The sequence below is a fragment of the Capsicum annuum genome, unplaced genomic scaffold, assembly GCF_002878395.1.
Source record: "Capsicum annuum cultivar UCD-10X-F1 unplaced genomic scaffold, UCD10Xv1.1 ctg1489, whole genome shotgun sequence".
Lineage (NCBI taxonomy): Eukaryota > Viridiplantae > Streptophyta > Magnoliopsida > Solanales > Solanaceae > Capsicum > Capsicum annuum.
The window spans coordinates 17,152-43,579 of NW_025820303.1; the positions used below are offsets into that span (position 1 = coordinate 17,152).

General features: G+C 34.0%; 2 protein-coding genes across 21 annotated transcripts; one reads left to right on the forward strand and one right to left on the reverse strand.

Annotated features, from left to right (window-relative positions):
- Positions 1–3,354: 3,354 nt before the first annotated feature.
- Positions 3,355–20,746, forward strand: LOC107875631 (F-box protein At4g18380). 20 transcript variants are annotated; one of them, XM_047402048.1, is made up of 8 exons: positions 3,355–4,632; positions 5,483–5,552; positions 6,805–9,906; positions 10,071–10,252; positions 15,189–15,382; positions 17,818–20,203; positions 20,314–20,379; positions 20,471–20,746. In XM_047402048.1, the coding sequence occupies exon 1, from the start codon at positions 3,524–3,526 to the stop codon at positions 4,616–4,618; it is 1,095 nt and encodes a 364-aa protein (XP_047258004.1). In that variant the 5' UTR covers positions 3,355–3,523; the 3' UTR covers positions 4,619–4,632; positions 5,483–5,552; positions 6,805–9,906; positions 10,071–10,252; positions 15,189–15,382; positions 17,818–20,203; positions 20,314–20,379; positions 20,471–20,746. The 20 variants fall into 20 exon arrangements, with proteins under 20 accessions (XP_047258004.1, XP_047258009.1, XP_047258011.1 ...); XM_047402053.1 differs by lacking the exon at positions 20,314–20,379 and having other exon boundaries at positions 17,818–17,925; positions 20,140–20,203; XM_047402055.1 differs by adding an exon at positions 6,508–6,607 and having other exon boundaries at positions 17,818–20,746.
- On the reverse strand, positions 13,656–17,752 carry LOC107875641 (embryonic protein DC-8). The gene is made up of 3 exons (XM_016722433.2): positions 17,190–17,752; positions 14,757–14,881; positions 13,656–14,539 (listed from the first exon to the last, which is right to left on the reverse strand). The coding sequence occupies exons 1-3, from the start codon at positions 17,220–17,222 to the stop codon at positions 14,455–14,457; spliced, it is 243 nt and encodes an 80-aa protein (XP_016577919.1). The 5' UTR covers positions 17,223–17,752; the 3' UTR covers positions 13,656–14,454.
- Positions 20,747–26,428: the final 5,682 nt, after the last annotated feature.

Sequence of the window (26,428 nt, forward strand, 5' to 3'; positions counted from 1 at the left end):
TTGAGAAGATAAGTGCAAAAGATAATTTTTTATTTTTTAATTTTTGAATTGTGAAAAACAAAAGTCATAAAGAAATCTAAAAACTACAAAACTTTTTTTTGACTCACTTTTTCCTTTCTTTTTCCTCTTTTTTTTGGAACTTTTCCTAGCCTAAATACAATCTTTCCTTTAATTCTGGTACATACTTACCAAAATTAGTCAGTCAAATGACCTATTACCCTCAAAGATGCAACAATTAGCATGTAGGAATGCCTTAGGTGTAGTCTCCTACAAAGGACCCAATGGGTCCGACTAGGTCTCAATATGATGCAGATAAGCATGACCTAAAGGCTGACCATGGCTGGGGTCCACTGACAAGGTTGTTTGGGGGATCGTATGTTGATAGTGGTTGCGATAGTTCCACCTACTCCATACACCCAACGGCTCCCCCTCCTAAAATAAGGGTGACTCAACTAGAGGTCGTGTACACACGTGTACTGCGGGACTTGTTGCGAAAGAAATGACTCGGGTTATGAAAATGATGACAGATATAAAGCGGTAATATATAAGAGAAAAACTGTAAACACGTAGCACATAAGCACTCAATAATGATACAACAAATACAAACGATAACACAAACAATGTTTATACACCTATAATGTCAAACTAAGCCGATACAATTTTAAAAAATAAGCTCGAATTTTGAAAAGTTCCCCAGCAGAGTCGCCAGAGTTGTCACATCCCTTTTTAACCAAAAGAATTGTTTTTAAGTTTGAAAAAGGTTTTATTATTAAGTGACAAAAAGGAAAATTTGTTTCGAAAAAGAATTGTTATGTTTAAACCCAGAGTCGCCACTTGGCATAAATCGAGTGTGCTAAGTTACCTTTGAAAATCCTTTTCAAACAGTTTGACTCTAAAAATATGATCCACGAACAGAGATTTTGGTTAAGGAATTCTGTTGATCGAGGAGAAGATGTTAGGTACCCCTTGGTCCCATGGTTCCAGCACAGTCGCTTCTTGACTTGTATTGAATAATCTGATGCTATGAAGTGAATAAACCACATAAAACGCACAAAACGAATAAACAAACCACACAAAACAAATCCAAAAAATAGTGTCCAGTTTAATTATTATAGACCGAAATAAAAATGCTGAAATGAAACCTAAACTAACCTATACTAACCCTGAACTATGCCCTACCCGACGCCTCGGGCCTTTATCACGAACGCCCTTCGCGTATAAAATACATCGGGATATTCCCCGATGAATGAATACAAATGACATCGGGGCATTCTCCGAGTAAATGAATACATTTTTTCAATGTGAGAAAACCAAAACCGTTCAACAAATATTTCAACTATTCAACAATCCTTAATCTCTAAAATTGTCTACCCCTATCATTTCCCTATCCATTTGACGACCTAACAAATGATACTATCGAGTTCGAGAAAATTAATAGCTATTTCAAATTAACTCAATCAATGAACCAAAGCAAGTGAACATTTACTTCATCAATTTTTGAATCCCATCCCAATTTAATATCAATCACGCAATTACTCAATTCCCAATCATACGATTACTCTACTTTTAAAGCACAAACCAAGACAACGACAATCAACATTACTCAAATATACTCGAAACCACACCACAAATCACAACATCAACCAAGTTGAAAATAATAAAAGAGTAAAGTTAAGAGATGGACCTCAGAAGAACCGACTTTTCATTGATAATAATGAATTAATAAAGCCCAAACTCGAAGTCCTACAATGGAAAATCTCAACAACGACAAAATCAACTCGATATCAAGATATAGCAACCACATAAATTCTCTCCGATTCGAACCAAAAAATCCGCAGAAGATCGAACAAATCGAGGCAAAAATTATGAAAATAAATTGAGAAAACCCGTGTACGATTTCTGCCAAAAACTTCGCCATAAAAAGAACTGAAATAAGGCCACCGCTATTGGGTTTTGGTTGGGTTTTGCCGGTCTCCAACTGGTGGAGCCGATTTTCGATCTTTGTGATGATATTCAGTGAGGAATTACTTTCCAAAAACTCAATACAACCCGTCGATTTTATAGACTCCCTTTCCGATCATTTATTTGTTCACCCCCTTTCTCTCTTTCGCAATTCTACTCTCTTTCTCTCTCGCACAAATCACTCATTGTTCCCCTCTATTCCATCTCTTCCCTGCATTTCTATGTATATGTGTGTGAGTGTTATGTGTAGTTTTTCATGAATGTGGATTTTTTCGATGAGCTATGTGTTTTTTCGGTGAGGTGTGAGTTTTGTGGTGAGGTCTGCGCATCTATATGTGTGATGGTGTCTATATGTAAGGTGTGTCTATATCCTCTATGAGACTCCCTTTTGTTGTGTGGGTATTGTGTGTATATATATCTATTGTGAGAGAGGATTCTCTATATGAGAGTGACAATGTATGTGTGTATATGTATTGTAAGACAGCCTCCCAAAAACATGATAAGGGCTAGGGAAAGGGGGCACGTGGGTAGGGGTAGAGGGTGGGTGGAAAGTTGTTAGGATAAGGTGGTTAAATTTAATTGAGTGGGTGTTAATTTGTTATAATTTTGTTATTTAGGGTAAGAATAAAAAATGATGAGATGGTATTTTGTTTTTCTTGTGAAAAAATTACCATGTGGATGGGGTACGCGATAAGGTAATCGAGTTAAATTAATTTTCGGGAAGGACAGAATTACGTGTGTACATACAACTTTGATTTTGTTATCATAATGTCGTTAAAGAAAAAGTATATAGTACATAAAAATAGTGTACTAAGCCTATTTTAATAACTTTTATATCCATAACATAGTTATATCATTTTATAAAGTGACGACATATTTGAATCACAAACGCAATATATTTAAGCGTCTAATTATGCATGTATATTCAACTTTATATATATTTAAGTATTTAATTATGCACATTAAAGGAAAAAATTATCGATATCAATTAATATCAAGTTAAAGAATACATTTATGATAAAATTAAAAAATACGTTTATATAGCATATCTAATTCACTATCCAACAAGGAATTATTTGTTGAGAGATAATTATTCCGAATTAATTATCTCATCTTTAAAAAAATAAAAATAACATTATAATTCTGACATAATTAATATCAAAATAAACTATTCCATAAATTTAATCCAACTAAAAATAAAATAAATTTACTTTAAATTTAATCTTAAAATTAATTACCCCTTACCCCTGCAATCAAAGATATACCTAATCCACTACCCAACATCCTTATTGTGGATAAAGATAAGCTTGCCACGCACTCCGAGGCAGTAATACTACCTGTCAACACAACACGAGCGCATCAACTATGTGCTACTTTAAGTCTGTAATCTAGCTTTTAGCCTCCCCATTACCCCCCATAGTCAAAAAATAGCTGCCACGCCCACCAAAAACGTGTACAATCTAGTACTACTACTACTCTATGAACACTCCTTTTTTCCTTCTCAAACCCCTCCATAAATAACACAACCAAGAAAAAGGAATCAAAAGCAGAAGTACCAACAATGTCAATTGATGAAGAAAATGAAGACTTATTTGATCGACTGCCAGATTCAATTATACTAACAATCTTCGATAAACTTCAAGATGCTAAATCCCTTTGCATTTCCTCATCTCTTTCCAAACGTTTTCACTTCCTTACAACCCAAACACACCACATTTCCCTCACAATCCCACCTCCCAAAAAATCCCACAATAATACTAATCCCAACAAAAATCAACTCACTCATTTTCTCAACAAACTTCTTTTTAAACCATTTCTGTTTGTTCTTAAGCAAATCAATAAATGGAACCCTATTTGCATGCCAGTTACTTATAATACCCGAAAAGAAGATAGATGCAATAATTGTTTTACTTGTACTTGTACCTGTGCTTGTACTTGCAGTTCTCCTGCCGAAATTCTGAGGAATTTCAGGGAGATCAAGGAGTTCGAAATTCGTCTTACATCTCCTCCTTGTGATCCATTGTTGAAATGGAAAGCGGAGTTTGGTAGTCAGTTGAAGAGTTGCTTGATTGTTGGTGGAACATCATTTTCACCTGTTCGTGATAATAATAATAATGATCATGATGAGGATGCTTTGGAAAATTTTCCAATTAGTCAACAACGAGGTGATTTGATGGAGTTCCAAAGGATGACGAATGAGGACTTGAAGTTGCGAATTGTATGGATAATTTCATCGTTATTAGCGGCATCAGCGCGGTATAGTTTGTTAGAGGAAATCATTAAGGAGAAGAGGACGATAAAGGAAGTAGTGATCACGGATGATATTGGTCAAGGGAAGTGTTGTATGAATGAGGAGCAAGTGGAAGAAATGAGGAGGAATATGGGGGTGATTTCGTCAAAAATACCGGCATTGAAGGTGAAAATGTGGTATGTACCGGAACTAGAGATGGTTAGGGAAAGATGTGTGATGAAAGGGGCGACGTTGGTGGTCGTAAAGCCTGTGGAGGAGTGGAGTAAGGCCGATGATGGCGGAGATTTGGTGGCGAAAGGGTTTGGTTTTGTAGGAGAGGGGAAAGAGGGGAAAGTGTTTGATGAAGTTGCAAGAGAGTTGGTGAAGTTGGAGCGGTGTTACTCTCTTGAAATGAGTTCATTTTGATTCTTCATATTGAGGTTGATTTTTGGAAAATTATGAATTTTTTTTGTGCAAAGTAAAAATATTGTTCTGATTTTGTAAAGAACTTGTATATGTTTGCTTCACTTTTTGTTGCCAAGTTTTTATGATTGTTCTATATGAAAATTTAATTAAAATGATGAAGTGGAACATGAAGATCATGTAAGTCTTTATTTCCTCCATCAATTTATATGACACCAGTTGACTAGGCAAGTGAGTAGTCTAACTTTGAGGAGGCATGTTTACTTCAACTTGATCAACTCTACATGCTCCAATTCATACCCACTATGTCTCATGGATACTTAAAGTTGATGTGACATAGATTTTTGAGGTGTCAAAATTATCATTCAAGCGACACAATTGACACAATGGAGGCGAGTTATGCTGTCTAGATATATACATTGAAAGTTGGGAGTGCTCATTTGTGAGGCCAAGTTTGAGACTTTGTTTCTTTATGTATATGGCTTCTGTTTATGTTGTTGTACCATTTGACTTGACACAAAGTTTAAGAAAGCAAGTCTGAAATTGATGATCTGAAACATCCTAGATTATTTAAGCGACTACAAATCATTTCATGAAAGGTAAAGAAGAAATTTTAAAGTAGTTTCTAATTATTAAAATCGGACATTCTTTTTAGGATGGATTATAAAGAAAAGTGTGCACATATATTTGTACAAGGAAATTATTAAGTGCCATTGTGATTCTTCTTTTGTTTTGGACTTCCCCTTGGTGCTATATGTAGTAAAATCTAGGCATCCTTTGCCTTTTGTAACTATCCTCTGCCAGCAGCTTCATATAGAATGATAGAAAGCATCAAGCTTTACCACTTATGCTCCTTGTAATTTGCAGGTACTTGGACCTCGTCAAACTTGTCACCACTGTAATACATCCGGGGAAGACTGCTTGTATCGTGTAGATTGTAAGTAAGGTTACCCTTTTAGGGTGTGTTTGGTACAGAGTTCATACCAAACAAGCCCCCTTAATTTTTGAATTCGTGGATTATAAATAAATTGTTATCATTATGAGGTTAAGTAGTTTCTCTGCATATTAATTAGTTTTTCAGCATATTAATTCGATGGTGTTCAGTTATGAAAAAAGGACTATTACGAGAGTATAGCACGTCTGGTATATTTTGAGATGTACTCATTGAGGAACATTAACTAGTTTAATCAGTTACTTCTCAATGTCAAGTTAGTTTATAATTAGCTTGAATTATTTGTTTCTGTTCCATTATGTTTAGGTCTCTTTCATTCATATTAAAGGAGTTATCTAAAATTAGAATTTTTGATTACTGGAACGGACGAGTTAACAAGATAAAAGAAGTCTTCTAACAAACTTTGGACCTAATCTAATACTCCCTGCGGCCTAATTGATTGATGTAACACACTTTTGTTTTAAAAAAAATTGTTTCAAAAAGAATCTCACCTTTCGACAATTAGAAACAATATAATTTTAAAATTCCTTGTTTACCCCTAATGAATTGATTTTTATAGTCATACAAATGTATGATGCTTGTTTTTAGATCACAAATTTCAAGAGTCTTTCATTTCTTTTTAAATGTTTTTGTCAAATCAAATGTTTGCACATAAATTGGAAAGAAGGGAGTGACAACTAGTTGATATTGCATAGATTCTTCATTTTCACCATTATGTTCTTTTGGGTTGAATTAAAAACAAAAGCTCTTGTTATTCCTATTCTGATACACTAGTCCTTTTCCAATTTCTGAATTAGTCTATTAAAGATTGCTAATAGGATACTCCATTTATTAATCGTTCTCTTGATTTGAGTAGAAATTTGAGCTCCTATTTCAAAACTAAAGAAAGTATCTAGCTGGCATTAAACTGACAGTCTTGTATATAATTTTACTTCTCCAGTTAGTGTAAAAGATTTCTTCAAGTATGTTGCACACAAAATCGGGCTTGGTAGAGTAAGAGTAAGTTAACTCCATAATCGTTCTTCAAGGTCTTCAACGCGGTAAGTTTACTACGTATGCAGCCCTTTAAGAGAGTAACAGACTCTCACAATGGGGAATTGTGCTGCCATCCATTTGGTGCTTTTGAATTAACCGATACAGTACTTTCTTAGTCCTTCATATTGAAAAGCATTCCCACCTAAATTTCTTTCATGTTTACGTTGGTTATTAGTATGTTTATGAAAGTTACTTGGTGCAGGCCGGCTGAATAATTTATCATTTACCAACTGCCAAAGGGAAGGAAACACAGAAAAGCCAGCAAGTCTATGATAGTTTTCCTTATCATTCATGGCTGCATCATGAACTCCAGACGCTTGAGAGGTGTCGAAGCCAAGTGGGGAACTCTCCAAGTTCACATCATGACATACCATCAAGGCATGCTTTCCCTCGGCTGCAATTGATATAGCCATGTGACGGATCATATCGGCATTTTGACTTAATTTTTGCCTGAAACCCGAGATAGTAAGAAATTGATCTTTCAATGTTTCTAATAGATGATTCACCCTCTTTATTGCTTCTTCTAAATTTTTAATTTCCAAAAAAATGCCAAGCTCCATTCCGAATCTAAGTCGGTCTTCGGTCTGGATGTTACTATTGTCCTCAAACAAGGAACAAAGCAAAAAAAGGTACCTGATATCATCACTTTCCAATTGATCATAGTTTAGCTTCAGAGGTTGATACACATTTTTAGTCACTCTTGGAATATTCACTGGTATTGATCTTTGTAATTGTACAAGGGCATCCTCCCATGAAGGCTTGCTTTTACGCTTTAGCACTCCTGCAACTGTAATAATTGAAAGAGACAAACCTTTGCACTCTGTTGCTATGTGAAGAAGCAAAGAACATTAATTGAGTCACCGGATTTCTGCCTAGAAGGAATCCATCTCAGAGACACATTGTGAACGTCACCTTGCACCTGTGGTTGTGGTTGCTACCACTGGGAAATCCAAGTTCTTTAGATCAAGAGCCTCCTAAATATCATCCTCCAGAATTAAAGAAATAAAGACACTGTTTTGCCCCCATTGACATTGAATGTAGCTGATCTCCACGACATCGTCCCCTTATAAAGTCAGGCCAATTCTCCCCCAAGGTTGTTTGATGAGGTTGTCATGACAATCTCAGTCAGTAAACAGACTTGGAAAGAATCCATAGTGATAGTAAACAGACTTGGAAAGAATCCAGAGTGAGGTGAATCGGAAAGGTTGTTTGATGAGGTTTTCATGACAATGTTCAGTCAGGAAACAGACTTATCCAACTTATCCAAAGTGATATTGCATGGCAGGAGGAATCTGTCCGACTTAATAATGGGACAATTTGTGGAGTTGTGGAGATCTGCATCAAGGTTAATGGGTCAGGACAGTGTCTTATGTTATTGTGGGTGATATTTTGGAGGCTCTTTGATCTAAAGAAACTTGGAATTCCCAGTGGTAGCAACTACAATCAGAGGCGCAAGGTGACGTTCACAATGCGTCTGTGAAATGGATTTTTTTTGGGTAGAAATGCGGTGACTCAAATGATGTTCTCCGCATAAGAGTGCAAAGGTTTGCCGCTTTCAATTATTACAGTTGCAAGAGTGGTAAAGCATAAAAGCAAAACCCTCATGGGAGGATGCCCTTGTACAATTACAAAGATGAGTTCCAATGAATATCCCAGGAGTGACTAAAAATGTGTATCAACCTCTAAAGCTAAGCTATGATCAATTGGAAAGTGATGAAATCAGGTACCCTTCTTTTCTTTGTTCCTTGGTCGAAGACAATAGTAATATCTAGATTGAAGAATTACTTTGATCCAGAATGGGGCTTGCCATCTTTTTGGAAATTAAATTTTTAGAAGCAGTAGTAAAGAGGGTGTATCATCTGTTAGAAACATTGCAAGATCGTTTGTTACTGTCGCGGGTTCTGGGCAAAAATTATGTCAAAATGCATGATGTTATCCATCAGATGGCTATGGCTGTATCATTTACGGCTTAGGGCAAGAATGTCTAGTAAGCCATGATGTCAACTTGGAAGAGTTTCTAAGAACTTACGAATGTTACAGTCACATCTCAGTTATGCACGGAATTCGTGGGCTTCGTGAACCAATATCCTGCCCAAGTCTTGGTTTGTAATGTTCAAACTATTTGAAGAGCCATTCAAATCACAGGATGCTATTTTTTTTGGAATGAGTAAATGTCTTTAAGTGTGAGAGGAACAAATATGGGCACTCCATGCCACTTTCCCGGCATTGGTTAAGTTGTTGTCGAATCTGAGGATGCTATTTATGATTGATTTAGAATTAGGTGGCATTTCTACTACTGGCGAACTTATCAATTTAGAAATCCTCAACATTAGAGATCCTCTCTTAGAGGTTCTTCCAGTGTTGATGGGGAAATTGATCAATCTAATTATGTTTAGGGTGGTGGGATAAGCAAGTATTACTTAAAAGGATTTCACCAGGGGTCTTATCAAAGATTCTAGAATTATTCGGTTAGAGGAATTATATATGGTGGGAGTGGAATACTGTAGTTACTCCATTTTTGTGAGGGAGCTGGAATCCTTATCGAAATTGACTGCCCTGACATGAATCAAATGTTCTAGAGAAGTGATTCACAGTAATTTGGGCCTTTCCTTCAAGTTGACATGGTACCCACTTAAGGTGGGCCAGAGTCCCGTTTACTTCGACATTTACGGCAGGATCATGGATCTCCAGGTCACTGAGACCACTCCATTGGGTGCTTTGATCAGCCATATGTTGAGGAAGAGCGCTCTTGTACTTTTATGCAGAAAAGGCTCCAAGAATGTGCTGATCAAGTTGCTGATGGATAGATTTCAGAACTTGAAAGATCTTAGCCTTGGTGATTGTGAATCTGTTGAGCAGCTTCTCGATACAGATGTTGATTTTGTTGCAACCTCGTGAAATTTTGTTTTCCCTTTGTTGGAATTGGAATCTTTGGGACGCCTTTCCCTTTGGAATGTCGAAGGGATATGCTGCTGTTTTCCACTTCCACTAGAGTTATTTTGGAATTTGGATGGCTTTTTATTGGTGATCTGTCCTCATTGACACTTAATTGAAAATATACCGTCAGGATAATATCACCTTCGCCCAACTGGGAAGACTGGATGTTCGCAGCTGTGGTAGTCTACAGTATCCTTTTTCTGTGTCCTTGGCTGGAAGTTCGTTTAAACATATAGACGTGACAGTAGCTTGCTCTTATGATGGGGAAGAGATCGGACCAGAAATGAAGATGGTCCAAGTTAATGGTACCTTCTACGTATGTCAGAAGGAAACTCTCACAGATTCAAATCCTTTTTTCGATGGAAAGGTGCCTTCTACATATGACATATCATGATAATTATGATACTTCTCTTTTTGGGTTTTTAGTTTTTGATTTTCCATATCTTCCTTTCAAGTTTTGATTGGTGTCAACATGAAATTATATTGAGTTTTGATTCTTACTGATAAATGCAATGCCTTATGTTTTTGCAGGTTTCCTGTCCCAGCCTGGAATGGCAGAGACTCGAGAATGCTGAGAGCATAACGGTTGAAATGAGGACTTCTGTCCATTTCAAGATTAATCAGTGCCCTGAAATGAGGACTTCTGTCTAGCTGGGTTGTTGAGGTGCAAGATGATCTGAATAAGGCGATATCAACAACTCTTTAATTCGAAGGTTTGCCACTGTGCAATTGAACTATATTTGTTGCATGCATTAATACATCCCTGCTGTAGTGTTATATATCCATTTTAACTATTCCATAAATAGTACTTCGTGTTCAGATAACTATATTTGTTTGGCTTTTAGCATAAAGTACCTTGAAACTTCTTAAGTTCATCATGGCCAAGTTGATAATGGGGTTCCATGTTAGGTGTTTGGAAAACCAAACCACTGTTATTAGTTCCAGAAAACAAAGGATAACTAAAAGCAATCAAAAGATGCAAAAAAAGAATTACAGTATAGAAGTTTTTTAGTTCTAGAAAATTATGAATTACTATATGTTCGATTACGTAATTTTCAAAAACTTAACGACTTCTACACTGTAACCCGTTTTTCTTCCTTTTTTCAGTCGTCTTTTGTTTTAATAATAAACATTATGATTCTTTCAAATAAACTTATACAGTGGCAAACCACTAATGTTGCGTAACGTATCACAATCCGTTGCCAAAAATTTGACCTTCCAATCATTTGTATCTTTTAAGTAATTCATACATAATTCAGTTACTTTAATGCGATAAACAACAGTTCAGTAACTTCACAGTCAAAGTGGATAAAGTTTAGTTAATTTAATGGGAAAATAAGTAGGTGTGTGACTTCGCACGCAGTTACAATTTCACCAACCATACTTTGAATTTCATCTTATATTAGAGCCATGTCTCGGGGAACTTTTTCTCAGTTTGAACTCGAGTAATTTTATGGATTAAAAAGATAAACATTAATTCTAATTCCAACCACCTATTTACTAGTTAGTTTTCACTTGTCAAGATACAAGATAAGATATGGTCCAGTTCTCTTTGAAGGTAACTTTTCCTAGACTGAAAATTCTAAAACGAGGTTGACAGCGTAACTACGCATAACTATCTGATTCACCAAATTTTTGTCTGGCTACTTCAGCAAAGTGGAACTAATTGACATATGGGGTTGTGGCAAGTTGAGAGACTAGATGTCTGCATCTAGGAGTTGAAATGACTTAACAATTCCATATTTCCAGGCACTTCTTCCTTGTCGAGGAATGCTCTGGAATTTCCATTTCTTAGAGAAGTGAAGATTAATAGTTGCTATGATATGAGACATTTGTGCAGTTGGCATCCGTGAGTACACCTGAGTCTGGAAATACTTAATCTTCGAATGATGCTAACGTGAAAGTTTTGGAAAACATTATGCATGGCGGAAGCATTTTAGAAACATACTGCTTACGTGAATAATTGATAACACATAGTTTACACTAGAAAACATACGATCATGCTAGCTCTGGTATGAAACATTTATGCAGTTGGCATCCGTGAGTATACCGAGTTTGAAAATACTTAACATACGAATGATGCTTAACGTGTAAGTGTTGGAAAACATTATGCATAGCAGAAATATTTCAGAAACATACTGCTTACGTGAATAATAGAAACACATGGTTTATGGTAGAACACATACGGTTATGTTAGATTATATAAATTTGTGAAAATTTAATTCGATAAATATCTTTGAAGCGTGAACATTATCAAGTAAGTCTGTGTGAATACGTATCATTAAGCAAGTACGACTCTGATTTTGTTATTTTCTGCTGTGATAAAAATTGATTCTCTTTCTAGGTTAGCAGAATTCCTACTGTAGAGATATTTTTACTAATTCAAAAAGGAGAACAAAAATTCGTTTGCGTTCTAACTAGGAAACAAATGCCTGTTTTCTTCCTTTTTTTCTAAAAAATAGATTTTCAACCTCTAATTAAATGTAGATACTGCAGGGATCACACAATTAATTATTAAGCTCCCTATTATGGATTGCACTCCTCTATTCATATTGCAAAAATTTTCATGTTGAGATTACAAAAATTAATTAATAAATTAAATTACTGACGAATTCAATATTGAGCTCCCTATTATGGATTGCACACCTCTCTTCATATTGCGAATTTTTTCATGTTAAGATTACAGAAATTAATTAATAAATTAAATTACTGACGAATTCAATCCAGTGATTAATTTTTTTTAGTACATTTTTAACTTATTTCATGTGTCGGATTTATAAAATTCACTTGCACGATTTGACACAATGAAAATTTATAAGTTTCTGAAAAAAGTATATCTTCAATGTTTATATCGAGACATGAATTTTATTAACTAACTTATTATTTTATCCATATATATTTTTATCATCCAATCAAGGCATGCAGACTCATGAATCTCACATTTTAATAAATTAATTAAAAGAATAATTAATATATAGTGCTCACTTGATGTTAATATATTACTCCCTCCGTTTAAAAAAGAATGATCTACTTTGACTTGACACAAAATTTAAGAAAATAAAGAAGACTTTTGAATCTTGCGGCTTAAATTAAAGTAGTGTCAAATGTACCAAATTGCCTTTTAATCTTGTGGTTATAAACATGTTATGTGGAAAGTTGAAATTAAAGTATTGTCAAAAAAAGAAAGTGATCATTCTTTTTTAAACGGATTAAAAAGAAAAATAGATCATGGAGTAGATATTTTGTTAATATACAAAGCTCATAATAATAATAATATAAGTAGGGGTGTACATAGGTCGGGTTGGTTTGGTTTTCTATTGAAAAAAAATCAATTAATTATGTTGGTTTATTAAAACTATAAATCAAATCAAACCAACATAAAATTGATTTTTATGATTTAGGTTTTAGTCGGTTCTTTCGGTTTTTCTCGATTTTTTTATAATCTTTATTTTTTACAATTATATTGTGATTGAAGTTTAGATCAAGTATGTTTTCACTCACGTGCTAATGAAAAACCATAATTATGAAAAATTGAGGAGCGAAAAACTCTATTGAAACTAAAAAATAAGATGAAGAATGAAAAATTTAGGTTTTAAGTTTATATTGGATTTTGGATCATTTTATTAGCAATTAATGGATAAATATATGTATAAATAACATAAATACCAACTCTTTTGAAACTAATTACACTCTCTCCCATTTTTTTAATTACTTTACTCTCTCTCCCTATTAATATACATAATATAGCCGACCTATACATAGCATTCTGTTTATGTGTTGGGATTTTTGTAGTATATTTAGAGAGTTGAGATTTTTTGTAATAGTGGAAACATAAGTTGTGTATTTATGTAATTTTTAGTAAATATTACAACTTAAAGGCCCAAATATGAAAATATATATATATATATATATACTTTCTAAATATTGAAAATTAATAAAACTAATTACAAAAGTATTTTAAAAAGTAGTTTATAATTAATATTTTATGTATAAAAAGTTAAATTATATATATATATATATATTATGTCGGTAGTCGATTTTTTTTTTTCAAACGCAAAACCAACCAAACCAAACCATAAGTTGATTTTTTTTCTCGATTTGGTTTGATTCTTCGATTTGGTTTGACTTGATAGTTTGGTTTGTACACCCCTAAATATAAGTACATGTAATATTTTAGAGAATATTTTTTTATCTGTTGGTCTAAAACATTTATTATTTCCGATAGACCCCAACAAACTGTAAATCACAACTTCGAGAAGGCACAATTTTCCATGTTAATGCATGACCATGATCTACATGGAAATCTAGATGCATCGACTCCTGTTTCCATCTCTGCACCATCACAACTTCCACATCAAAAGTTGAAATCATTCGATATATTGGAAAGAGTTCTTTAATAACACAATACTTCCTCACAAGTTACAACATCCTAGCATCCAGCAGATGAAACGATCATAATATAAGCTTTGGTAGACGTGATGGACATACTTATCATTACTTCAAATTTGCTTACATAATACTTGCTCTATAAACAAAATAGAAAAGAATTGGACCAAACACAGAGGCACTTATACATGCCTAGTTTCTTTTATAGGAGAAGCCCGGAAGGGAGTCGCTAAAACTAAAGACTAAGTTGCTCGGACTCTCTAAAAATGTGTTACACCAAGTAGGATCCTCCAAAAATGCACTCCTTTTGAAGGTTTCGACACACTTTGAGAAGTCCTAGCAACATAGACTAAAAGAAAATAAGTGGGAACAACTTGACACTCATCCTGCAAGCTAAAGATCAGTCTATGAATTTGTGTCATCCTTTGCTGTTGTGAAAACAAAACCTGATTTAGCAACATGACTCTCCTCATCAATATCCGTCTTTGTTCCACCCAGCTCTCGTGCTGCACGTGTCTCCTCGACTATGTCACTTGGCATTGTTAAACTTCTCCTTGATAGAATCTGTTAGATCCCCCATTGCACTATAGATATTCGTTTTTGCTGCACTTCCCCTGTTCAACATCCAAAACAAAATAGACTTCATAATATGATTTCAGGACTAGCAACACGAGTGATTAGACCCGAAATGGATGCATATACATAGAAGTCCGATAATCTACACGTCTGTTTGCATGCTTATTTGTCTTAATTTAGAGACATTTAACACCTAATGTCTCTGTAAATTCATATTACTAACATATTGACCGGACACAAGGAAAATAGCGTCACCTAGCAGCTGCTGCTTCTCTATCTGCCTCAGCTCTCTGTCTAGGCTCATCCTGGATTCCTTCTTCTTTGAACTTTAGTTCTTGCATGATTTTCCTTGCATTGTCGTCTGTTTCTTCATATAGTTCCTGCACAGATACGGTTGTGAATATAGAGGTCGGATCATTCATGATCTCAATTTTAAAATTGAGGGATATGAATCCAGGTATGGATACGGGTGCGCGATCCGGTTAAAAATAATTCATGTCTAAAAATAAAATTATAAAACTTAAATTATCATTATGTGGAGAACTTGAGAGAATATATCAATCAAGAGGAGAATAATATTGAAAGGAGAAAAAAGAAAAAACAGTAAATTTCTATATACAATGTATTTCATATTCTTTCATTTCACTTAGGTTTTGTTTTGATTACAAAAATTATTAAATTTGTCAGGACTTTTTCGTTGATTTTGGTCAAAGTTTCCAAAATCGGTTGATCAGATTGGTTATGAATACCAGACCCACACGCATATAGTATCGACACCAGGTGCAACACCGAAAAGTGAAAACTCCAATTAACTTAGTATTCTGCATTATCAACTACACATTTGAAAATATAAGGAGCTCCATCATTTCCATGTCTCACAGGTATTTAACATATCAACTTTGGCAGCACTTAGTAAATAGGTTTCACTTTACTGCATATCAACTTTGTCAGCACTTAAGTAGCATGCACGGACCACTGAGGCGGACCCACGTGGTTAGCCGAGGGTGCACGTGCACCCGGTAATTTTTTTTTAAAAAATTGTATATATATGTATAGATATCCTACTAAAGAGTTAATATATATAATTGTGCACCCTCAATAACAAAAAATGTCTGGGTGCACTGGTTTTGAACTCATATGCAGCATCCTTTGGGCCCGGACGTTGCGGGTTCAATTCTTGATGAATGCTCCCTTTTTTTTTTTCATTTACCTAACATAGTAACACTTAATTGCCACCAGCTATGCTGGCCCCACAACACCGAAAGTGGAAACTAGAATTACAAGGATCAATTTCAATACATCTCTTCTTTTTTTGTTTTATTTATTTAACTTTAGATAATGTTAAATCACAAATGCTTTTAATATTTATTTGTTGCTTGAAAGTTAGTGTGTAAAATTTATTTGTATTTTTTTTTCTTGCTTCTATTTAAGTTTATGGACTTTGATTAAAAATGAATAGTTAGTGAATTGAAAATTTGAAATGGATAGATATTACTCTCCCGAACGAAGTTCTAGTTTTAAAGAAAATTCTCATCGCCTTAGCAAAAGCAAAAAAGGGCAAAAAAACCTTCAAGGTCCATTATATTTAAGCACAAATTACAAATAAAATGTGAGATTTAACAAAAATAAGCATAAAGGAGAAAAAATATAAACATATGTCTAGTTCAAGACTAATAATATAAGCATGAATAACAAATATATGAACACAATTTTTTTTTTTATTAAGTGAAATATCAATTGTTTAGTGTTCGTATCTCCAGAAAAGCCTCATTGAAAGTATATCTTATAAATTAGAACTTAAACTGCACATTAAACGAGACGAGCGATCAACACAAATTTGAATCTTTATTCAGAAGATATGCGCGCCCTTAACAATACTGGTGCACCTTCAGACTTCAAATCCTGGGTCTACTGGTGCACCTTCAGACTTCAAATCCTGGGTTCGCCTTCGACGGACCACCCAGAACAATTAAACAAACGCAACTATGCGAAAATGGAAACTTCAAGGCGGACCTACGTTGTATTTTGAGGTGCTCTGGCACCCTCTAAACTCGAGAGGGAAAAGGTATAATTACATAAAAAATATATAAAAATAGATATAAAATATAAAAGCATCCACTACAACAAAAAGTTGGTTGGGTGCATTAACATTTGTGTTGATCTTAAGATGCTTCATTGGAAGGAGGTCTTGGGTTCAATCCTCATTGAGGTGATTTCCTTTTTAAAATTTTTAAGCACTCACTATGTTTAAATTCTGAGTCCGCCACTGCTTATTTGGTACATTTTTTCAAGTATTAGTTATACGCTCACTTGATATTATGCTATCCATAACTAATGCATAGAAAATCAAAATGTTAGCAATGTAATGAATTTTAATGCATGCATTAACATTAAAAAAGACTCAATTATCTGTCAAAACTTTTTCCACGTCCTTTTTATCATATTCGTGGAAGGTATTTTTGTAATGCATGTTATTTTTAATACAACACAAACCAAGCACTATATGAAAAATAATGCATGCATAACTAACATAAACATAATTAATACCATTACTAATAGAAGCATTACTAATACAAAATATTGAGCGTTAATCTTATACACTCTACCAAACGACCCCTAGATGAGTTGAGAATTACCATGACAGCTAAAGGAGAATAAATGAAGAAGCAGAAAGCATTAAGATGTCACCTTTGGTTCCTCCTTTCTCACAGCTTTCTCCATCGTTGCGTCTTTCGTTTGCTTCTTTATCTGCTATTGAATCACCTGCTTTTTCTGCACCAAAACCCTTAATTGAAATATTAACTCATGTTTTCTTCCCTGGATTTTTTTCTGTTCTTTATGCCAATTGGGATATAGTTGAAATTGATTTTGCATAAGCAATTGGGTTGGAACTATGAGTCATTCTTGTAAGTCTTCCAAATTCTTCCCACGTCCACATTTGCAGTATACGTGTGGGCCAAAGAGGCATATGAGTTTTCGAAAAATCTATTTGCTCATAAATAAAATATGAGTTTATAACAGATCTAATTATTAATAGTGGAAGATTATTAGAAGCTTCATTAAGCTGTAATTGGTTCAGAAATCAATTGTTTGAACGTCATAGAAATATGTAGAGCAAAAAATTTCAGGAAAATCATCAAATTCTATACCTAAAGGCGAATGATGAAGGAGTTAATATAATTCTTTAAGAAATAGTCAAAAAACTCTTCTAGATATATTTTCATTAACATGTAAAATTCAGCACTTTAATTTATAATCAACATTTAAAGGAGATAGACTTTGTAAGTTCTCTAACATTCATAATTGTATTTTGCAGGATTAATGAAAAGCTCAAACTCAGATGAGCAAAATATAGGAGTTGACGTTTCATTAGAAGAAACTGACATGTATGAAACTGGACAGATTGTTTCCGACCCCTATATCGGTAAGGAGTTTCAGTCACTTGATGATTCATTCAAGTTTTATCTTGTTTATGCTCATCGTACTGATTTTAGTATGCGTCGAGGTTGTATGACTAGATCAAGAAAAGATAAATCGATAATTGGTCAAGAGTTTCTTTGTTCAAAGCAAGAATTTCATTCAAAGAAAGATTTAGAAAGAAATAAATCATAAGATGAAACCAGAGAAAGATACAAAGCATTGTTATATATATCGAAGGAAGAAGAAGATAATGGGTTGTTTGCAGGCTTATCGCTAAGCACAATCATGAACTTGCATCTCCAAATAGTCAAAAGTTCTTGCGGTCAAAAAGAAAAAAATCTAAAGCCTAGAAAAATCTTATTGATTTGCTTGATAACTCTGGAGTCTGTCCAGGTAAAAAGCGTCATTGTTGATAACTGAAGTTGAGGGTGTAGATCGTCTTAATTTGACAGGCAAGATATTCAGAATTATTTGCAAACTAGGAGACAAAAAGATCTCGAGAAAGGAGATGCACAACTGATGCTACAATATTTTCAAAGGCGTCAATTTGAGAATCCAGGTTTCTTTTATGCAATACAGATAGATGTAGATAACCGTTTAGCTAATTGTTTTTGGGTCGTTTAGCTAATTGTTTTTGGGTTGATGCTAGATCTAGGATTGCTTATAAGAATTTCAAGAAAGTAGTTGTTTTTTATCCTACCTGACAAATAAATATAAGATACCTTTTGTTTCATTTATCGGGTTAACAATCATCATCAATTTATTTTGTTTGGTTGTGCTTTACTTTGGGATGAAACTCAAGATACTTTCGAATGGTTACTTCATACTTGAAAAGAGGCAATGTTTGGGGTTGCACCACATACAATCATAACAGATCAGGATTCTACAATAACAAATGCAGTTACAACGGTATTCCCTGATAGTGCACACCACTTTTGTATGTGGCATATAACGAAAAAAATTTAAGAATATTTAAGTCATGTTTACCGTCAGAATGAACATATTAATAGCAAGTCTAGTTGGTGTATTCATGGAACGACCATTCCTGAGGAATTTGAAGCATGTGGGCTGAAATAATGGAAATGTATGATTTAGGAGAAAATAACTGGCTATAAAGGATTTATGCGATTCGTGGAAAATGGGTACCAACATATGTGCGTACTACTTTTTGTGCAGGCATGTCAACAAGTCAAAGAGGTAAGAGTATGAATAAATTTTTTAAAGATTATTTGAATTCTAGTATTTTTGTGAGTGTATTTGTGGTGCAATACAATAAGGCGAGATGCTAGATATGATAAAGTAAGGGAGAAGGATTACAAGAAAAAATATTCAAGACCTATCTTGAAAAGTTTGTATCCTATGGAGGATGAAGCAGCGAAGAAATACACTAGAAAAATGTTTCAAATTTTTCAAGAAGAACTAATTCAGTCTCAAAAATTTATCTGTGAAAAGATTGAGATCAAGGATGAAATAAACCTCTACAAAGTTCATTAGCGTGACATACAAAAGCCTACATATGTCATCAATTTAAATCTTGCGTTGAAAAGAGTTGTTTGTTCGTGTTATGAGTTTGAGTTCATGAGAATTCTATGTAGACATATACTAATGGTATTCATCAAGAAACAGATTCACTCTCTTCCGGCATAATATTTATTAGATCGATGAACTAGAAATGCAATCAAAGAAAAAGTTAATGATCCCTCAGATGATAAAATTTTTTTTGAAACCTTCCACTTGATGATTTAATAATATTATGATGCAGTCTATGAGCCTATTCGAACGAGCTACAAGGTCAAAAAAAATATTACCAATTTGCACATTAAAAATTATTGCAATTATGTGGAGAACTTGATGAACTTCCTTATGAATCTGAGAAAGATTGTGTATTAGATGGTCAAGTTCATGAGAAAGATTGTGAAATAAATTCATGTGAAATAATACAAGATACTAGACCGTTTGACCCTTCCATAGTGATGACCAAAGAACATCCGAATTCTTTGAGAAACAAAGCTGATATAAGAAGGCTAAAGACTTTCTTCTCAAAAGACAAAAGAAGATTGTTCTCAAAAGGTCAAAAAACGTTTCACTCAAAAACAAAAAATGCAAACAAAATGTACTAAGCGTTAGAGAAAGGGGACAAGGTAAATTTTCTTTGCACGATGCATATTATTTTTATTTGGAGTTACTTCGCTAATACCTTTTAAAATTTTATATGTAGTTCAAACTCTAATGACGAAGTCGAAACAGAAATTACAACAACATCTGATGAGGCTCATGCAATGGTAAAAAATATTATATGTAGTTTTTGTCAATTGATTTATTTTCTTGTACCTTACTCTCCAAATAACAAAATACCTTCAAAATTTTTCATTTAATTTGGAACCAATTTCAGCAATATTCAAAGTTTTATCAAGGATATATAAAGAACACTGATTGTACTTATGCCACCTCATTTATGGTAAAAAAAATTGCTCTTACCTTGATCTTGTCGTTTATATGTTGTTAACATGTTGAAATGTATGTTGATAAATTATAACTCTTTCTTTCAGTATATGATGAAAGCAACTTCAACACTATTCCAACAACATCATCCTAGTTAGTGAGTAAGAAAATAGAAGATTTGGAGCTTTAGGATATAAAGGAAGTAGAAAGAAACAGTTCCTTTCACTTTAGTTTATTAGTTTTGCTCTTTTTTACTTTTGAATTCTCAATAATCTTCCTTATGAATCTGAGAAAGATTGTGTATTAGATGGTCAAGTTCATGAGAAAGATTGTGAAATAAATTCATGTGAAATAATACAAGATACTAGACCGTTTGACCCTTCCATAGTGATGACCAAAGAACATCCGAATTCTTTGAGAAACAAAGCTGATATAAGAAGGCTAAAGACTTTCTTCTCAAAAGACAAAAGAAGATTGTTCTCAAAAGGTCAAAAAACGTTTCACTCAAAAACAAAAAATGCAAACAAAATGTACTAAGCGTTAGAGAAAGGGGACAAGGTAAATTTTCTTTGCACGATGCATATTATTTTTATTTGGAGTTACTTCGCTAATACCTTTTAAAATTTTATATGTAGTTCAAACTCTAATGACGAAGTCGAAACAGAAATTACAACAACATCTGATGAGGCTCATGCAATGGTAAAAAATATTATATGTAGTTTTTGTCAATTGATTTATTTTCTTGTACCTTACTCTCCAAATAACAAAATACCTTCAAAATTTTTCATTTAATTTGGAACCAATTTCAGCAATATTCAAAGTTTTATCAAGGATATATAAAGAACACTGATTGTACTTATGCCACCTCATTTATGGTAAAAAAAATTGCTCTTACCTTGATCTTGTCGTTTATATGTTGTTAACATGTTGAAATGTATGTTGATAAATTATAACTCTTTCTTTCAGTATATGATGAAAGCAACTTCAACACTATTCCAACAACATCATCCTAGTTAGTGAGTAAGAAAATAGAAGATTTGGAGCTTTAGGATATAAAGGAAGTAGAAAGAAACAGTTCCTTTCACTTTAGTTTATTAGTTTTGCTCTTTTTTACTTTTGAATTCTCAATAATCCTTTAGTCATCTATTTAACGAGTGTATGTTATAAAAATAGTTTTGGTAACTGAACATTATAGAAGTTTGTCATCTAGTTTTGTGTCAAAGAAATTTGATTTCATAATGGGTGTGAAAGTTCTCTCTACCTCCACAAAGTAGTAAAGTAGTCATAAGGTATGCGTACATTAGTTAAAGTACTAATTATGTCCTCATAAATATTGTGTTTTTGGTTTAGTGAAGTCAAAGGTCTATCGAAAATAATCTCTTTATCGGGAAACCTCTCTAAATATTGTTAACTAGTGTTTGTTAAAATCTTCCATAGAAGATTGATATTGATCGAGACTTTGAATAAGAGAACTAATGTGCAAAAGAAAAATATCTGTGTATTGAATTGATTATTCCACATCTGTGCACTTGTGTTTATGGTGCTTATGAGTTCTCTACATTTTTGTAAAATTTGTTTGAAATGTGGATTATGTGATCTAATTGTTGATTATTTCTTGTGAGGAATAGAAGTATGTTGCTCTAAAAGTTTAAAAGATTGCTTAACATTATATAAAAGCAGCTATGGATAAAATGGAAAAACAAGAGATATATGCAAAAGATCATAAAATGTATGTGAAATCACTTATCAAATAACTTTCTATTAATAGACAATACCAAGATGGTACCACGAGAAACACAAATATTTGAACTTGTATTACGTTACATATTTCGGTTCTAACAAGTCCATCAAGTTTGAATACATTTAAATAAAATTTCATTTCATACAATTGTACAATTTCTTAGTACATTTATACTTGAAAACGTAAAACGTCTCCTTTTTCTCTTTGAGATATCTTCCATTACTTTTATCCCATAGAGTATACATGTTTATTGGGTGGAAAAGGAAGTTGTATATTCGTTGTAGAAGCCCTTGCTTCAAATATGATGTATGATCACTTGGATATTGCACACCAACCATCCTTTAGTGCTGCTCAGGAAAAAATCAGAACACAAACCTACAGATGTAAAGTTGTTAAGAGACAGACAATTAAAGCTAAAAGGGATCTTTCAATCCCTGAAAAGATCCTTTTCATTTAACTTGTATATTGTGCAATGCAAGAATATAATGTTTTATAGAGAACTGGCAAACTTCATAGGTACCTATGGATGAATTTAAGTCATATAAACAACTTGTACATATCTTTTACACCTACTTGGTCCCTACTATTTAAGTGTTTAGCTAATCCTCATCCAAGAAAATCTACAAATTATTGATCATATATAACTGATAATTCAATTCATTGAATGATTGAATTCAAAAACTTTAAAAGATGACAAAAGAAGCATCACTTCGCAGTTAATAAATGAATAACTGAGGTACTTGAAAACCAAAATTTTGATATGAGTGTCTTTAAAATAATTCTGTTTGAAGGGATTGATAGATAAATCAGGATTCTTGAATGAGTTTATACGGTAACCAACCTTAGCAGAAATCGAGATAGCTTCTTGTTTGGAGAATCCGAGATAGTTGATTAGGTAATTAAGAAATGGGTCGAGCCAGCAGTTGAGTATCAAATTTGATAAAGACAAAACTCGAGCTTTGATAAGCATTCTTGATTTGAAAGCTAAAAGTCATGTAGAGGTTACAAGGTTTATGCTTCAACTTCATATATCCTTGGGTCAAGTGATTTCAAAGGCATAATTCATAAACATTGCACTTCAAGTGTACCAAAAAGGAAAAAAGATATTAGGCTCTTGTATAATACATTGATAGTCTAAAGACTACCAAACACACGAAATTGGCTACTAAGATGCAAAAATCAGCAAGCACACAAAGAGAAAACAAGACTTAAAAAGGAGATGAAGAAGAAAGATTGCATAAATGTAAAGATAGTAGAGTGACCCTTACTTCCACTAGATGATTAACAAAAGGAGATGTATCAAATATCCAATCACACCTCATAAATGAAAGTTCAAAACACTCTCTTAGGTAGACACAAAGGGAGTCACTTTCCCCAAGCACCAACCTTTCTTGCCAATTTGTCAACACAAGTGAAATCCATCACTTAGTGTAAACCCTAATTTCAGATTCTCTCTCTAAGAGAGGAAGAAAACTACAACTAAAGAGTATCTCTCAATAATTTCATCAAAGTCTAATGAAAAGAGAAGCAAAATGGTCTATTTATACTATTATATGCCAAATGACAAAACTACCCTTAATGAGCTAAGGGAATTGGGCGCCTCTTGAGTATTTTCTTGGAGTGCAAAATGTCTTCATTAACCTTAACTTGAGGTGCCTATTAAGTGTACAAGTTCCCCTCCTTCCTTCTCTTGACCAAGGTTTCAAAATACTCTGAAAATTCTTTAATTGCTTGCTAATTCTGAAGCCTTGACCCCGTAGATAATTCCATGTACTTTTGATGCTCCTTGTGCTTGTATCATCCTCTCCATCTTGAAGGAATTTGTCCTCAAATTCAGATCTTGCAAAAACCAAAGAGAGAGCAAAACAAACACACAATCCTCTTGGTAGGAGAGTTAGTATTAGTAACACACTCATATCATCAACCCATGGTTGCTCACACTTGACATATACCCACATATCCTTAGTATTTAACATGAAAAGCTTAGCATAAATGAAACCAAAGACATGAATAGCATTAATATCAAAGATAAGGGAGCATGACCAGCAATTATAACCTTCACACCTCAAGAGTATTCCGGGGTCAAATGACATCCAAGGATAAGGACTTAAGCCGAGATGACCCACTCCTTTCACTAGGTTACCTAGCCCACGATAATTCAAGGCATTACCCACCACATGGACATAAATAAGGCCACAATGAACAATATATTTATAAGGGATTTTATCACACAAGTTCAAAGGACCATGTTCAATATCAAGACCATCGTTACTAGTATCAACACTAACTTGAAAGTTTTTAATCATACCCTTCTTATGTTTAAGTAGTGAACTAGTTTTAAGAGTAAGTTGATCATGGTACAAATTAAGGAAGATATTAAGAGAAGAAGCATGCACCCCTATGTCAAACAAACCCGAACCCAACACACTAGAAGGTACATCACAACATTTCAAGCTCAAGAAGTACATGGACTAGCCTTAGGAGTTTTGTTCACAACTAAAGAGCTACCAAGTAAAGAAGAATGCACTTATAAACCCATCGCCACTTCAAAAGACACTAAATCACAACATTTTAAGTTCAAGGAAATGTAGGAAGTAGTGATGTTACCTCGGGTTAGACTTGGGCAGTCCACTAGTTTGGAGCTTTCGGCCATTGGTGCCTTTGGAACTCCCATATGTTTGGGATGGAGTTCTTTTAAATTCTCCATTGGCAATATATATTCTTATACCTGAAAGTAAGAAGAATCGATGCTAGACAAAATGCTAGCACTTGGGTTAGTGAGTAACAAAGGTTCTTTGTGGACAAGATCCACAATCAAGCATTTTGCTTCCATCCTAACTTCACTACCCATGACTTTCCTTTCCTTTTCCCTGTTTTCTTCATATTCTTCTTGCACTTCACCATCTATTTTTTCTCCATCTTGAGGCGTAGCCTCATTCTCTTTGGATTATCTTTTCTCCTCTTCTTCTACTTGGATGAAGGAAATTCAGTTTAGTGTGGTTTGGAGAGGGGGTATCGATTTTGATTGAAGAGGGATTTGGGTTGGTAGATCTGGATTTGGTGAAGTGTAGGATATTTGGTTTTGAGGGGTTTGAACTTGTGGAGGTATTTGATTCGGATTTGGTGGTGGAGTTAGAGTTCCAAGTCCCTCTTGTTGGACTTAGTTCATTTGGGAATGTAGTGGTCTTTGTAGGGTTCAGTTAGGAGAGGTTTGGGGTGGGTTTAGTGGCTGGTTTTGTGGAGCTCTTGGAGGATTAAGTATTTGGTGGAGGTTTTCGGGGGTTATAGTCATTGAAGAGTTATTGTCTTGGACACTAAAGGATGCATGGTAGGGAATAGGAGTAGAAGGTCGTGAGTTCCTCTTACTTTCAACACGATCAAGTCTTCCACTAAAAGTGGAAATTTCAGTCTGCATAATATCTATATCACTCTTCATGTCTCTTCTCAAGGCATCATGACTATCTTCTATTCTTTGAGCAAAGTCTCGACCCAAGGCATCAATTCGATACATCAAGGCTCCAATAGCATCATTTCCCAATGGTTGGGAAGTAGTACCTTCGGATTCCATGAAAAATGTACCTAAAAAGTGCAAAAACAGCAAGCAAACAACCTACAAAATGAGCAAACACGTTAGTTCAGAAGCCTCACTTCACTCACTCTCAATCTCACCTCACACTTGGCTTCATAAGCGTTGGAGAATCGACAATACTTGGCAAGTTACTTGAGAGGTGAGAATCTTTGATTCAGAATTAATCTTTGTTAGAAACGACTCAAAATAAGTGATGCACAAACTTGAACCAACAAAATACTACGACTTGAAAACGAGAAAAGCACACAAAAAAATGGAGACACGAAATAAACGAACTCTAAACTAATTATCAACCTAGTAGGTACTTACTAGTTTGCTAATTAGTGATAGAATTAACTTAAAAGAAACTAGAATAAAAAATTAGAAACTAGGAAATCTACCTAAGAACTCAATTTGCCCAATTAGCTAGTGATGACGTGGCAATTTCTGATTGGACGTTGAGTTATCAATTTTTTCAACCCTAATTCTCAAGTCTCGACCTAGAACCCCTTTGGTGAAGAAAAATTTCATTTGGGAGGGAAAAATGAAGGTTTGAAAGCCTTTTTGGAGCTTCAAATTAATTCAAAAACAAATGGTCCCCCCCTTTGTACTTGGAATGTACTTGATTTTATACTTTGATTATTCCTTTGTCTCTTCTTTCTTTAGATGAGAATGAATATGCCAAGGAATATTCTTTCACAAACACCAAGTACACTCTCTTTCTTCTCCTTTTTTAAATCAAACACACTCTTTGAA

What these genes read in the sequence shown, in the direction of transcription:
- LOC107875631 (XM_047402058.1), top strand. Translation starts at nt 3,524, where the DNA reads ATGTCAATTGATGAAGAAAATGAAGACTTATTTGATCGACTGCCAGAT.
- LOC107875641 (XM_016722433.2), bottom strand. Translation starts at nt 17,222, where the DNA reads ATGGAGAAAGCTGTGAGAAAGGAGGAACCAAAG. An exon ending in TGAGAAAGGAGGAACCAAAG is followed by an intron (nt 14,882 to 17,189) that starts GTGACATCTTAA and finishes GTATCTGTGCAG; the next exon opens with GAACTATATGAAGAAACAGA. An exon ending in AGAGAAGCAGCAGCTGCTAG is followed by an intron (nt 14,540 to 14,756) that starts GTGACGCTATTT and finishes GATGTTGAACAG; the next exon opens with GGGAAGTGCAGCAAAAACGA.